Source organism: Microtus oregoni, unplaced genomic scaffold (assembly GCF_018167655.1).
Source record: "Microtus oregoni isolate MIOR12 unplaced genomic scaffold, Mior012 000029F_ref0000214, whole genome shotgun sequence".
Lineage (NCBI taxonomy): Eukaryota > Metazoa > Chordata > Mammalia > Rodentia > Cricetidae > Microtus > Microtus oregoni.
Window position 1 is genome coordinate 23447980 of NW_024543088.1, and position 15633 is coordinate 23463612.

At 48.3% G+C, this 15633-nt stretch overlaps 1 protein-coding gene across 1 annotated transcript; it reads right to left on the reverse strand.

Annotated features, from left to right (window-relative positions):
• Positions 1-12659: 12659 nt before the first annotated feature.
• Positions 12660-13793, reverse strand: LOC121465116 (transmembrane epididymal protein 1A-like). The gene has a single exon (XM_041678300.1). It carries the CDS (start codon positions 13634-13636, stop codon positions 12755-12757), a length of 882 nt encoding a protein of 293 aa, XP_041534234.1. The 5' UTR covers positions 13637-13793; the 3' UTR covers positions 12660-12754.
• Positions 13794-15633: the final 1840 nt, after the last annotated feature.

A 15633-nucleotide genomic window follows, 5' to 3' on the forward strand; every position in this document is an offset into this window, starting at 1 on the left:
TCACTACCTTATACTGTATCATACAGAGAGAATTTCAACATGACCTTTAGCAATAAGGCCCGTGCTGTGCTCAGAATACAGATCTTAGTTTCCTTTTATGGTAGCCTGTAATTTGCTTGGCATGAAACTGGATTCCCTTAGGGTCATTTTTCCTTTCTCTTATCAGATGCTAATGACCCTAAGTGTGTCATTAAATATCTATCTTTAACTTAATTTTAATTCCGATGTCCCAAACCTCTATCTCACCATCTTCATTCTTCCATATCTTAGTAAGGTATAACTTCCAATATTATTGTTTTTTAAGACCAGACTGACTCAAGCAATCATGTGACCACTGTTATGATGCAGTAGGAGAGGAACCTGGGTGGGCCAAGGGGCCCCTAGGCGAGTGAGAGACAGACATGCATGCAGATGGAGCTTACACGGAAGGTTTTATTGAGAGAAAAGGAATGGAAAAGGGGGAGGGGAGGGAAGAGATGGCCTCTGAGGACAGGAAGAGAAGAGAGAGACACAGAGAAAGATAAAGAGGAAGAAGAGAGAGAAGTAGACTGAGTTTTGCCTTTAAAAGGAACAGGGTGCTGCCTGCTCTGCACACAGGTGTGACGCACTCTGTCTGGTCCTCAAGGGGTGGGGCCGGGGGTGTCTGGATGCTAACAACCACTGCTATACCATCCTGATACAACTGTGCTGGATCACTGGCATGAGACGTTCACACTGTTTTATCCACAATCATTTTATTTCTTCTGTACTCAATTAGGCTAAGGATAATGGCGGCTCCTGACCTGGGAGTGTTGGCTGGGCACCCGTGAGGCTTCAGCGCTGTCCACAGGCCACAGGGACGGCGGGGTCCCTTGTGTTGGCCAATATGAGTGGCTGCTGTTGGTGGAAGGTTGTTGCTATGGTCTTGTTCCAGTCTTCCATCTTCTGGAGTGCACATAGTAGATTGTTAATCCCACCGGTCGAGCATGAGACCACTCACCACAACTGAAAGCCAAATTTAAAGCAAGCTTTAATTAGATACTGGCCAGATTGATGGACTCTCTGGCCAAGCCCATCTCTGGATTTCCAGAAAGTGGCCATGAGTCACGCCTTGCAGAGGCTTAAAAAGGCAACCCCACAAGGCCACTGTATTTTCCGTTGTGTTCAATCAGGGGCAAGCATATACCCTGACATACTTCCTACCTACATACCACCCACCCCCATCTACATCCAGCAGGAGTGAGCATGCATCCTGACATATTTCCTACTACGTACCACTACCGCCATCAACACCAGCACCACCACCACGCCCCCCATCTATGTGCAGCTGGGGTGACCACACATCCAGACATATTTCCTGCCCACAGACCGCCCACCCACATGTGATCAGCACACCTGGTGCAGGTGCAGATGGGTCAAACAAACTGTTTAGGGGAGTAAGATCATAAACAGCCTCCAGCGTTTAACCTTTGCTCTCACAGATTCCAGCCACAGAGCTACTCTGGTCACCTGACCCACAGCGAAGCACTGTTTGCTGAATCTCCTCCAAGGTTGCCAATAGAAACTTCAGTCCGGTAATTGGGCTTAATAACCCCGCACCGCACTTCCCCACGATAGTGTCCTCTTTCCTTGCAACGAATACTAAAGATCCTAAAGATCGTGCTCAAATTAGTTATTTAAGATGTGTTCTTAAATAAATAATTGTTGGGGGCTGTGGACCCCCAGACCCTGAACTTCTTGTAAACAACTTGTTATGCTTGCAGCTGCTCTGAGCAAAACAACTTGTTTTCCTGTATTTGCAGCTGCTCTGAGCGTGAGACCCTCAGGAGTTCCTGATGGCAGGGGAGTGGTTTCTGGTGGGTTTGGCTGGGGCTGTCAGTTAAGGATCCCTATATAAGCTGCCCTGGAACACAGTAAAGGGCGCATTCATGGTTCAAGGATGACCTGTGTGTCTGTCTCTCTGTGTGTGTGTCAATCTCCAGGCCCTTGCCTGGCTTGTAAGCCATATGTAACTGTCCAGTAGTGCAGGCGGTACACTGTAGGAGTAGTACACGTAGTAGCACGGATGCTACAAATAATAAAAAGTTTCCTGACCATGCATCTGTCTGGAGGTAAACCACGACAGGTTGTTATGCTTGCAAACCAACCCTAAGCACCGCCGGCTTTACACGGAGACACCCCTGAAGTGATTGCTTAGTGTCAAATAGACAATCCCTCTCTCCAAGTGGTCCAGAAACTCAACACAGAGAAGATGATTCTGTCTCACAGCTTAAGATCAGTGACAGCTAGGGACCAGCTGCAAGGCCATCCTGTCCTCTCGGTTCGATGCCTTTTGCCAGTCGTGCTGAGCACTGTTTTCCCGTCGATGTATCTTGTTATCCCCGGTAGTACATTCGTATACATCCCTAGGGCTTGCTTCTGTCCGCACATCTGGTGTCTCGGGCAACCTGCCAGAAACATTAGATAGACAGAAGTGACTTTGTGACCTTGTGTAATTAAACTGCCATCCCGCCTTAGCTTTCAAACCTTATCTGCTAAGAAGGAGTGTAAAGGCGCAAGATTCCGAGGAGCTCCGGGGATTAGGGAAAATGGGATTTTTATGCGTGGAAGAACAGAGCTGCCAAGGCGGGCTTCGCTTTCCAGTCACGCAGCCTTCGTGTTTGGAATCTTTCTATATTACCACGCAACCTGCTGTTCCTTAGTGGATTTGCCAGGGAATTTCAGGTTGATCCGTGTGTGGGAGGAGGAAGTTTAGGCTCAGGACGGTGTGTCGACATGATGTAGGAAGTTCACCAGCTCACCACCGAACCCTCCTTCTGCTCTAACTCCTGCAGGGCAGGGTCCTCCCAAGAGCTTAGCAGTAGGTGACCGTAGCGTGTCCTAAGCACTGAAGCCATCAATTAAACCTCCCGTTTGTTTTCCTCCCTGCTGGGCGTGTGAACCTTCGTTCACAACGATGCAGAGGAAGGACTTATCTCCTCGGGCCCACAGCGGAGTGGGGGCCACTGCCACAGTGCGTCCTCGGCCTGCCAGGAGCCGAGCAGGTCAGAACCTCAGGTCCTTGGAGCCACTCCAGGAGGAGAAGCAAGGAGATTTCGTGTAATTGCTGCCATCCTGTCAAAACTTACCAACGGGTGTGGTCCACCTCGTGACCGGGTGGAACACACTCCTCTCTTGGGTAGCAGCTCACACCTTAAGGGCTGAGCGGGACCTCACCCTTCAGCCATTCCTCCTGGCAGAGGTCAGCTGTGGACTGCTCACCATGTGAAAGGCCTGGGCTAGAGTCCTTCATCCTCAGACCGGATGCCTTCTTTAACAGGGGACGTGATGGTGGAGCACAGGGACAAAGCCAAGGGCAGTCTGGCAGAGCTGAGTTCTGGCACTGTTTACCAACTGGTTCTAAATCCTTGGCGAAAGTTTCCTTCTTGGGCTGGCCTTGAGCTTGCTATCCTCCTGCCTCAGCCTAGTTCTGGGATTACAGTAGTAATCACCTGGCCAAATTTGATAGTCTGGTTTCAATTTTTTTTTTTTAAGAAGACTAGGTCTATGGCTCCGTTGGTACAGTGATTCCCTAATATGCGTGAGACCCTGGGTTTGATCTCCCCAGCATTGCATAAACCAGCCTGGAGGCCAGCCTGGCTACATAGGACCCTCGACAAATTAATTGGAAAAGAAATGGGGCTCGTTGCTGGTATGCTTTCTCTTGTTTATGACAAGTCTATTAAAAGTAACACCCCACTCCCTCCCAAAGAAAGTGAAAATCAAGGGCTACCCCGGTCCTGTTCCAAAGTCCCCACCAGCTAGAGTCTAAGTTGGAAGACTGAGAACACTCAAGTTGCATCTCTCAGAGACGCCCTGGGTTCTGCATCCACAGAGAGACCGTTTGCAGAGGGGAGAAACTGTTTCACCAGGACTTGGGCAGGGGTGGTCAGGCACCCCGAGAGGAGGAAGAACACCAGCAGTGCCTTTTGTCACTCGGGAATGACAGGTAGAGGAAAAAGATCTGTGTGCATGGGACATCTTCAGTGGGGAGGAAGGAGAGGGTTTACCAGAAGGCAATCCACAGCAGTCAGGAAAGTCAGTTTGCGGGGAGGCCCATGGGAATTCAGGTAAGTGACCGGGTGCAGCTTTAATGGGTGGGGGACAGTGAACTGCGTGTCGTGGTCCTCAGAGGCCAGTGAGGAGAGGGAATTTGGTTCCCTTCTCCACCTGCACACACTCAGTGTGATGCTCTATGCGATCCAGGAATGAACTGCAGTCCCACCATACCAAGGCATAGGTAGCAACCCAGAGAACTGGGTGCAACCTCGTGGGAAGTCTTCGTCCTGAGAATGTTCTTTTCATCCCCATTTCTTTCGTCATCGGGTCTATTATCTGACTAATAGAACAACAGCCACCTTGTTGCTGTAAACGGGGCAGCTCTACAGGAAAGGGCAAAACCAGTTCCACTCATTTGAGGACTGCTTCTCCTTAATCCCGAAGCCACCTTTATCTGGGAGGGGACGGCAGAAGAGGGCGGGACAGTAAGAAAGAAAGCTTTGTGACAGCCTTGTCGGGCACGGCAGTGTCGGGCTGCTATCTTACCTAACACGTCTTTGGTTTCTTCTTCTCTGGCTGCTCTTTCTTGGTCTGTCTCACAGACGTCTCTTCCTCTCCTCGGGCAAAGGTGGTGCCTGCCGGAGTTCTGCTCCGAGCCCTCCGCCCTGCGTGGTATTTTCCTGGTGACTGCCCATCTCTGTGGATTTAACAGCTATACACTTTCTTATGAGCCTCAGAGCTTCCTTTCTGCGTGCTCCCTTCTCTGAGCTCCAGACCATACAACTAGCAGTTTGCGGACTGTGCTCAGTCTTACTGGTTCAGTAGTCCCCCTCCTCCTCCCATTGAACTGCACTCGGCTTGCAGGCAGGGTCCCTGCACTGAGTCACTTCTTTACTCCCAGGGCCTATGGTGGAACCCAGCCTACAATAGGTGTTCAGTAAATATTGAGTAATTGCTTGGAGAACAAGCTATCCATTGATGGAGGCAATGAACAGAGACCCATGCAGTGGGAACAGACAAAGGCTGTTCTTGGCTTGCCAGGGAGGTAGTCACCGTCAGTCTAGCCGGTGTTGATGCAGAGACTGTAAGGCCCATGGAGAAGTGAGGAAGCATTATGCCGGGGCAAAGAGAGCTTTGCTGTGCCCTGATAGAGGCTGTTGGGGAACCCGGAAGGGGGCTAACTAGAAGCATGGCATCCTATGTGGTGGACCAGGGTGTATATTTGGCTTTGCCTGGTTGGTCTGCAATTGAAAATGAGGTAAAAATCAGGAAAGCTGCTAGGTTTTATTAATCGGACTTTTTTGCCATGTGGGGTCAGTTGGTGCAGGCATCATTGTCTGGCTTTCTGGACTAATTAACCGGAAAAGCTAACTAACATCTACAGCTTGTTTCGAATTTTGATAGCACGCTGATCTTAGGTAGCTGGTTGACTGTCTGGGCTGGCAACTGTTGGTAGTAGGGCTGATTTCCTGTGCCAGCTACTGTAGGTAGTGGGTTAACTCCTGGCGCTGGCTCAGTGGGTACGCAGGTGACTTACTGGGTTGGGTTACTGCAGCTTTCAAACCATTTTTTTGTTCTGTTTTTATGAAGAATCAGGCCATTGTCTGCTTGTATATGCCATCTCCCAATCTAACATTTATTAAACCAATTGTGTTGGGAAAACAGGAGGATTGGGATAAAGGAAGGTTGAACAGGGGAGCACGGAACCACAATTCTTAGTTAAGGGAGCCACTTTAGGGTTGGCAAGAGACCTGACCCTAGAGGGGCTCCCAGGTGCCCAAGCTGAGGTCCCCAGTTAGTTCCTTGGGCAGTTGAGGATAGGGAACCTGAAATGACCCTATCCTAGAGCAATACTGACGAATACCTTGCATATCATCATAGAACCTTCATCTGGTGATGGATGGAGATAGAGACAGAGACCCACACAGGAGCACTGGATTGAGCTCCCAAGGTCCCAATGAGGAGCAGAAGGAGGGAGAACATGAGCAAAGAAGTCGGGACCACGAGGGGTGCATCCACCCACTGAGACAGTGGAGCTGATCTATTGAGAGCTCACCAAGACCAGTTGGACTGTGACTGAAAAAGCATGGGATAAAACTGGACTCTCTGAGCATGGCGAACAATGAGGGCTGATGAGACGCAAAGGACAATGGCACGGGGGTTTGATCCTACGTAATGTGATGGCTTTGTGGGAGCCTAGCCAGTTTGGATGTTCACCTTCCTAGATATGGACGGAGGTGGGAGGTCCTAGGTCTTACCACAGGGCAGAAAACCCTGACTGCTCTTTGGACTGGAGAGGGAGGGGAAAAGGAGTGGGGGAGGGGGAGAAGGGTGGGAGGAGGGGGCTTAGGGTGGGAGGAGGGGGAGGGAAATGGGAGGCTGGGAGGAGGTGGAAACTTGTTTTTTTTATCCTTTTCTCAATAAAAAAAGAAAAAAAAATAAACCAATTGTGCATTGTGATTTCTAAATATAAATGAAGTGCCTCATTTATTTCCCATGATCCCTCTGTGGGGCAATATATTAGTTACCTTTTTCATTGTTGTGACAGAATACCTAATGAGGCAACTGAAGGGAGGGAAGTGTCTGCCTTGGCTCACGGTTTGAGAGGATTCAAGTCTATCTTGGCTCACAGTTTGAGAGGATACAAGTCTGTCTTGGCTTGCATTTTGAGGAGATAAAAGTCTGTCTTGGCTCACAGTTTGAGAGGATTCAAGTCTGTCTTGGCTCATAGTTTGAGAGGATACAAGTCTGTCTTGGCTTACAGTTTGAGAGGATACAAGTCTGTCTTGTCTCGCAGTTTAAGGGGATACAAGTCTGTATTGGCTCGCAGTTTGAGGGGATACAAGTCTGCCGTAGTTCACAGTTTGAGAGGATACAAGTCTGTCTTGGCTCACAGTTTGAGGGGATTCAAGTATGTCTTGGCTCACAGTTTGAGGGGATACAAGTCAGCCAGGGCAGGGAAGGCATGGTAGTAGGAGTGTGATGTGGCGTGTCACATTCATTTAGAGATAAACGCTGCTGTCCATACTTTCCTCTATCCCCTGCCCCCTTTTTTGTTATTCTGTCTAGGACCTCAGTTCACTGGATAATGTTGCCCACATGGATAAGGCTTCACACTTCAGTTAAAATCTCTTTAGAAACATCCTCATGGACATGCCTAGAAGTGTGCCGCCTAGAAATTCCAAGTCCAGTTAAATTATAAACTAACTGTCACTGTTAGGTATTGATAAGCCCAAATAAATTTGGCCTTTAAATTTAGATGGTAAGTTTGACCTAAAATAGCTGCCCTATATACTAAAAGTAAACCCAGCGTGAACTGTGAACAAGCTGTGATAACCTGTCTCTAAGTCTGTAAGGAACTTGGTCTTATCCAATCATAGCAGTTGAACTTCCAGCCAATCAGAGGCTAAAAGCCACCCAGATATGCCCAGCATGGGGCCTGTGATATGGCTAATGGGTAAAAGTGCCTGCCACCAAGCCTGATGACCTGAGTTCAATCCTGGGACCCACACAGTGGAAAGAGAGAACTGATTTCCAGGAACCAAGCCCGCAAAGTCATCCTCTGTCCTTCATGTGCACACCACGGCCCCTGTTTGTGCATGTGTGTATGTGTGCACATGTGTATACACACACACACACACACACACACACACACATATCAATAAGTAAATTTAAAAACTGTTTAAAGGGCTGGAGAGATGGCTCAGAGGTTAGGAGCGCTGACTACTCTTCCAGAGGTCCTGAGTTCAATTCCCAGCAACCACATGGTGGCTCACAGCCATCTATAATGAGATCTGGTGCCCTCTTCTGGCATGCAAGCATACATGAAAGAAATGTTGTATACATGATAAATAAATAAATCTTTAAAAAAAAAAAAAAGAAAGAAAGAAAGAAAAAAAACTGTTTAAAATATGGCCATACGAAATGACAACTGCAACCAAAAAAGGCTATTGTCTTCTTATGTGGTGGGGGGAGGAGAGGGGTGTTTGTAACACGTATATAGAATACACACATGATTGTATGGGTGTGCTTATGTGTATCTGTATGCATATCTGTGCATATGTATGTGGAGGCTAGAGGTTAACTTCAAGTGTCTTACTTTTTTTCCACAAGTAAATTTTTGAGATTGGGTCTCCCAGTTAATCCAAAGAATGGTGATTGACTAGATTCCCTGACCAGTTAGCTCTAGGAACCCACTTCTCTGTCCCTTCAGTTCTGGGATTATAGATGCATGCTGCCATGCCTGGCTTCTCTGTGGATGCTGTGACTCTAAATTTAGGTTCTCAGACTTGCAGGGCAGGCATTTTACTGACTGAATCCAAGTCCCTAGTCAGGTTGTTTCTGTATGCCATTTCCTGTTCACTGCCTATAAATATAACCTCTGGAGGGAGGGGATGTCCTGGAACATCTTTGCTCTGAAATGCTGCCTGGCCCTAAGTATCTTTTTCTCCAGTGTATTTAACTGGTCTCAATTTTCACTTTGTGTGTACCCATGCAGAGGCCAGAGCAGACAGAACACTGGGTCTTCCTCCATCACTCTCCATATTATTGTTCTGAAACAGGGTTTCCCACTGAACCAGAAGCTCGCCATTCTCACCATTTCTTCTTTTTTCAAGCTGTAATTTATTGTCATTATTGAAATAAAAACAAACCCAATCAGTCTGTTTCTTAACTTCATTTTTACTGTTTCATTCAGTATGGTTCATTGACAGAAAGCTCCCATACCAGCCAAATAAAGAAATTTTCTGCATTTTTGTAGTATATACTATAATAGCACATTTGCATCTTATTTCTGTAACAACTCTTGCTAGATAGCTTAATATTCAATGTTTCTTCTTCACACACCAACTGGAAGAATATTAGGAAAACCCTTTGAAGGCGATTGCCCCAGCAAGGTTCTTGGTTCTTTTGCCCTTCATTTTTTGTTGTTACCCACAGTATGGAAAAGATGGCTGAAGCTCTCCCTAAAAGCCCCCCCTCTCCCTGAATGTCCTTCCCTTACACTCCCTGTGTATCTCTCTGTCCATGCTCCTGATTCAGTCTAACTCTGTACGGCTTTTCCTCCTGTCAAATGGTTGCTTGCTGTTTACTGTTTACAATGTTCAAGCAGAAAACTCTTGGAGAAAAGGTGTGTCTAGGGCTGAAACAACACAACTACAATCAGGCTTCTTCGGGAAATAACTAAATCTAGGGGTTCACAGCATGACCAGAAACCTGCAATACTACAGTTTCAGAGGGTTTAGTCCATTATCGGCATGGCGGGAAGCATGGTGGTATGCATGCACACATGGACAAGAGCGCAAAGCTCACCATTTCTGCCGGCTGGCTGGCCAATGAGGTCTGCTGCCTTTGCCCCGAATGCTGGGGTGACAGGCCCACACCGCCATGTCCACTTACCTCTGTGCTGAGGGTTCACGCTCAGGCCTTGTGTTTGCAGAGCCCTGAGTCATCTCCCTGGCTCCTCTCATTTGCTCTTTTTGAAATAGGCGCTCACATGGTCCAGAGTGGCCTCCGCTGCAGCCGGTCCTCTCAGCTCCGGGATTGCAGCGGTGAGGTCCCCACTGCTGTCTCTGAGCCATCCTCTCCTGCTTAACCCTGGTCGCTTCCCCCTCTAAAGGTCATCCTGTCCTCGGTGCCTTCCCTTTCATCCTTCTCCATGGTGACCTCTGAATTCACTGAGGACAAAGGCTCGGGATTCCCCAACCCAGGGCTGTCATTTCCTCGTATTGTGATCATCCTTTCTCAATTCCCTACCACAACACTAGGTTCCCGCTCTTGGTTTCTTCATCTTTAGGATCTTTCCTCTAAGCCTCTTGCCTTACCTTGCCTGAGTCACCAAGCATGATTTGAGATGTCAGCAAGAAAAGCCCTGTCATCAACCCATTAGCCCTGTTGGCAATAATTAGTTTGGGATTATGGCACCGGGCATGTTTCAAAATACTTTTCAACATTTTCTAAAACGTCTAAAATGCAAAATGTATAGTAATAAATTTATATATGCACAGCACATTAATAAAAATTTTAAAAAATCCCTTGAACATTGTTTTTTTTTTTTAAGGTATCTGTCACCAGCCAGATATAGTGGTGCATGCCTTTAACCCCAGCACTCAGGAGGTAGAGGCAGGTGGATCTCTGTGAGTTCGAGGCCAGCCTGGTCTGCAGAGTGAGTTCTAGAACAGCCAGAATTACACAGAGAGACCCTGTCTCGAAAAAAAGCAAAACAACAATAAAAAGATAGCTGTCACCTATCTATAAACTCTTCCCCCACTCGATAAAGCTGGGAACCAAAGTCCAGGTCAGATTACATGTATATTAACACACTAGTCAGGGTCTTAATGGTGAAATTTCTCTAAAATAAAATTAGTATTGTTATTTTGGAAAGTCTCCAAAGATTACAAGCTAATAAAAGTGTCTGATGGCAATGTCCTGTGTGCTGGGTATGACAGCTGATTTTATGTCATCTGGGCTAGGCTGTAGCATCCAGTTTGGTCACATATCCTTGTAGCTGTGACTGTGATGGTATTTTTCAGGTGTGATTAACACTTAAAGCAGCACTTGAACAAGAAACTCACCCTTTACAGTGAGCACGGGATTCATTCATACAGCCATTGAAAGTCCTAGCAAGAGCTAATACCCCCTGAGAGATCTCTATTTGTACAAAACTTAGGAATTCAAGAATGAGGCTTCTACTTGCCCCTGGCCTCTGTCCTCCTGTCCTGTCCTGCAGAGTTTTGGAGATGCCATGCTTTGCCGTCTGTCTGTCTCTCTATCTCAACATCCTGTTTTCTCCAGAAAACAGTGACTAATGTACCCCACAAGGTCCCGATGTGCAGGCAAACCCCACCCTGAGCACAGAGAAGTACAGTGATCAACCTGTGTAACCTGTGCCTGTCTCCGGCTGCGGAACCATCTTCCCTTAACTCCCATGCCCTTTTCTAAACCATGCGTAGGGTGTGCTAACTCTCTGCTTGTCTGTGTGGTGCTGGCGTGGTGCTAGAACCCAGGCCTCCTGACATACCAGGCAAGAACACTACCTCTTAGCTACTGTCCCAGTCCCTCGTTTCTATTGTTGACCTAGGACTTACACCTCGGCAAGTGACTCCCGACTTGTGTGTAATGCCGTTCCCATCCTAAGCTTTCTCTTTCAGGCTGCATAGGGACAAGTTTTAACACCACCCTCTTAGGAAGAATGTGCTGTCAATCCAGGAGAGATGGGTTTGTCTGGCACGCCCTGTCAGCACGTTAAGCCTGTGGGATGAGGCAGAGCCAGGTTCTACAGAGTACAAAGCTTATGCACCTTGGAGACCAGTTTTTAGAGGGGAAAAAAAAAATTTAAATTTTCACTTTGGTGACTGACTCATGATATACAAATTTTCAATGATAACATGAACACTGTCCCAAACTCATGAACATGCCGTAGAACTTGAGGCGCCTCAAACCTTAAGATTTTTTAGTCTTAGAACCAGGTTCTGGCTCTGGGATTTGGGCATAGAAAACAGCTTGTGGTTGGGTTGGTTCCCGCTGTGCGGGGGAGAGAAGGCCAGGCCCCTCTGCTAGCATAAGTCTCCCTGTTCTACACCAGTCTCTGCTCTCCAGACACCACCGTCCACACATTGTTTCTTTCCTGGGTGCCTGTGACATTTTCAAATGCCTTGTCTGCTATCTGCAACCCTCTGTGCTTCTAGAAGCTTCCAGTCCTTCAAGGAGAGCACTCCTGGTTGCACGGGGAGAGCGAATGCAGCGGCTCCATGGTGCCCACTTCTCTCCATTACCCCTTTCCACATGCCTGCCAAGCCCCTCCTCCTATCCCGCCATTTCTTCAGGCTTCCAGATGTTGGGTGTCTGCATCTCATTTGGCGATGTCCACAGAGATTGGCCCCACTTCGCGGCGACTTCTCCTCCACCCCCATCCTCAAGTGTATCCGATCTCTTCTTCAGTCTCTCCCCAGAGTGCTCACATAGGATATGACACACACAATAGACTTTCTGAAGGAGTTGGAGCAAGTTGTTCTGTATCGCAGCCAAAAACTAAGCCACTTCAAATTATTTGTTTGCTTTTGATTCTGCATGGCTAGAGAGTGAACCTAGCCCCATGCGCGCTAGGCGCACACTTTACCCGTGAGATGCATCCCCAGCCCTTAAATCTGCTTTAACATTTTAACAACATCTTATTCTTTTCCGTGTGTGTGTGGAGGCATGCGTGCCACAGAACTACCAGAGGACAGCTTTTAAGAGTCGGGTCTCCCCTTCTACACTGAGGGACAGTGCTGGACCTCAGGTCCTGAGGTTCGTGGCAGGTGCCTCTACCCACTGAACCATCTCACCAGCCCCAAATTATATTTTAATCACCTTATTACAACCACCTTCTAGAATTCCTCCTTACACTCTTCTCGCTCCTGACTCGAACCCTCGGTAAACTGCCCGAACCCCCTCAATGCAATCCCTTTCTCAGTGGTCCATAGACATACTCAGTTTGTTTCTTTTCTTATTTAAAAAGAAAAAACCTCCCCAAAGTTATTACAGAAGAACGTCCTTTTTTTCTTTGCATTCGAATGACCAGAAACCATATAGATAAGGAAACAGGTAAGACACTGACCTGGACAGAACAAAGTGACAACCAAGAAGTTATCCTTGGAGCTAGAAGTTTTATTTAGGAAGAAGAAGCTAGTCCTGGGGTGGGAAGCCGTGCTACGGATCCCAGGTTGTGCATACAGCACTCGAGAGGCAGCTTCTGTCTCTACACACCTCCATCCTGTGCCAGGGCCTCTGCCTTGAGCTTCTCTAGTTCTTCACTGGATTCCATAGGGCACCGCTGGTACTTAGCACCAGGAGTCTTTGTCCAGGAAGAATAGTAGCAGTGCCAGAGCCTGCAGAGGCCGTAGATGGTGATCACCACGCCAGCCGCCAAGGCCAGATGCCAGCAGAAGAAGATGGTTAGGAAAGCAAGGTCTGTAGGGTTGTCTGCCCGCCAGGGCTGTCCAGTGGGAGGTACGTACATCTCGCAAAGCTGCATCATCCAGTTGCTTAACACCAACCCCAGCCAACTCTTAAGGAGCCAGATCGAGGGATTGTTGGGGATCCATACCTCCACAGTGAGCACCACAGCAAGCAGGAAGGAGGGTAGCATTAACAGAAGATGCACTCGGATCTCCAAGGAGTTTTTGTTCTCGATGTGGGTTGCCATCAGCAATACCAGCACATAGAAGGCCAGCGCTTCGGCCGCGCGTTCCAGCTTCACACCCCAACGGGGCAGGTGTGACTGGCTCACCATGTCTACTACGCCACTGAGAATAAAGAACCCAAACATGGTTACGTGCTGCCAGTTGTCCTTGAAGATAAATGGCCGCCGGGGGTCCGTCCAATCTATCATCTGCAGGCGATTGACCCCGAGGGGGTAGAAGTATTCACCAAGAATGCCAAAGGTGGGGACAACCACCTTCGTCACGGCTTCATACGATACCTGCTGAAACAGCCTGTGTCCCCGCAGCTTCCTCGGGAGCAGCGGGTGCTGGAGGGCCTTCTCTCCCCGTAGCAGGGCCAAGGATGTTAGCACCGAGTAGTAGACCGAGTAGATAAGGAAGCCTATTCCTGGCAGCAGGTGGCCCTCAAGGGTTCCCATGGCTTTTGTGTGTGTTGAGTCCGACAGGACCAGAGCCAGCAGAGGAGGAGAACCTGGTTGTCCTCAAAAGCCTCACAAGAGATTCTCAGGGCCTCCAGCAGCCTGGCCCTGCCACCCACATGCAAGTCTATCCTCCTCGCAGATGTCGGAGCCACTCCCAGGGCGGGACCTCTAAGCAATGGAGGTTTTAGTCATCTTAGACTGCTCCTGACTGAAGTTTGCTGGGGCTGAGATTTCAGCTGCTGTACAACAGGGGCCACCACTGCAGACCTGGTCTGCCCTTCCCTCCACTAAGCCCCATGCTCCAGCCCCACAGAAAGAGGTAAGGAAAGAACAAAAGGGCGTTGGCAGAGGAGTGGCGGGCTGGTGTCAGGCACTTGTCTATTTCTCTCTTTTAAATCCCCAACAGGGGGAATGGAGAAACGGCTCAGTGGTTAAGAGCCTTTTCTGTTCTTACACAGGACCTGAGTTTGGCCCCTGGCACCTACCTGGGGCAGTTCACAACTGCCTGTAACTTCAGCTCCCAGGGACCTGACACCCTCTTCTGGTCTTCTAGGGCCCTCCCACATAGGTACCCACACGCTGACATAGCTAAACCCATGAAAAACTTCGTGAGAAGAGACACCTTTTGTTTCAGACCCTTCCCTTGTCACTTTAGTATTGAATCCCATGCTGGGGAAGACAGAATGGAGTTTGTACTTTCAAATCACTCTTTCATATTTCCAACAGAAGCATCTTGAGGGAGGCAAGATTTATTTTACTTTTAGGTTTCAGAAGGTTCAGTCCATTATGGTGGGGGAGCAGGGCTAAGTAAACAGCTCAGATCTCAGCCACAGAAGTGTGTGCACTGTGGTGGGGGAGCAGGGTTGAGTAGCTCAGATCTCAGGAGCAGGGGTGTGTCCACTATGGTGGGGGAGCAGGGTTGAGTAGCTCAGATCTCAGGAGCAGGGGTGTGTGGCAGAGACTGTTTCCTTTGCAGTGAACCGAGGAGCAGGTAGACTGCAGGCATCATGGCAGAACCTTCAAAGGCCTGATCCCTCCTTTTGCCAGCTAAGCTACTTGGTTGAGGGGTGTTGCCACTGTCCAAGGTTTAAGCTGCAGCCGTGGTCTCTGTGCTCATTCCTCTGGAGGACAGAAAGCAAGATAGCTTATATAGAATGGACTCCATGCCATACACCCAGGCAGCTAACCAAACTACAGGAACTTCAATGACCTCAGTCCTCTGTGACAGAGCCTCATGTGGCCCAGGTTGGCCTCACACTGTCTGTACAGCTGAGAATGACCCTGAAATCTGGATCCTTCATCCTCAACCCACCCCTCCCCAAGTGCCAGGAGTTCCACAGTCTGCTAAGATAGCAAGCAGGGAATAAGTGTTCAAACCACAAGCCTGGGAGAGACAGTGAGGTCAAATCATAACTGTGCTGCTCTAACAATCACTTAAACACGTGGAGGGATCACTCTCAGATAAGACTTCAAGGCACCTGTTAGCAGGTGCTGGGGTGTGTCTGTGATAGGGAGGGACTCACTGACTCAAACCTTCAGCCTACTTGTTTCTATGGATGTCCGTCAGAACCCTGGGAGCCTTTAATAAAACCGCCAGTGTCTGGGATTCGCTCTCCAAAATTCTCATTGGATTGGCCTAGGATTGGATTTAAGTATTTATGTTTTTACACTTCTCCTAAAGACACAAAAGAATAACTTCCATACAATTTCAGTCATTTTTCTTTTTCATTTGTTTGTTTTTGTTTGCTTGATGCTTTTTGAGACAGGGTTTCTCTATGTAGCCTTTGCTGTCCAAAAACTCACTTTGTAGACCAGGATGGTTTCAGACTCACAGAGATCCACCTGCCTCTGCCTCCTGAGTGCTGGGATTAAAGACTTACACTACTAGTCCCTAGCTCAATTATTTTTCTTGAGGAAGGGGGTCTCACAATACAGCACAGACCAGCAGGGAACTTACTTTGTAGCCCAGGTTGGTCTTGAACTCACAGAGACCT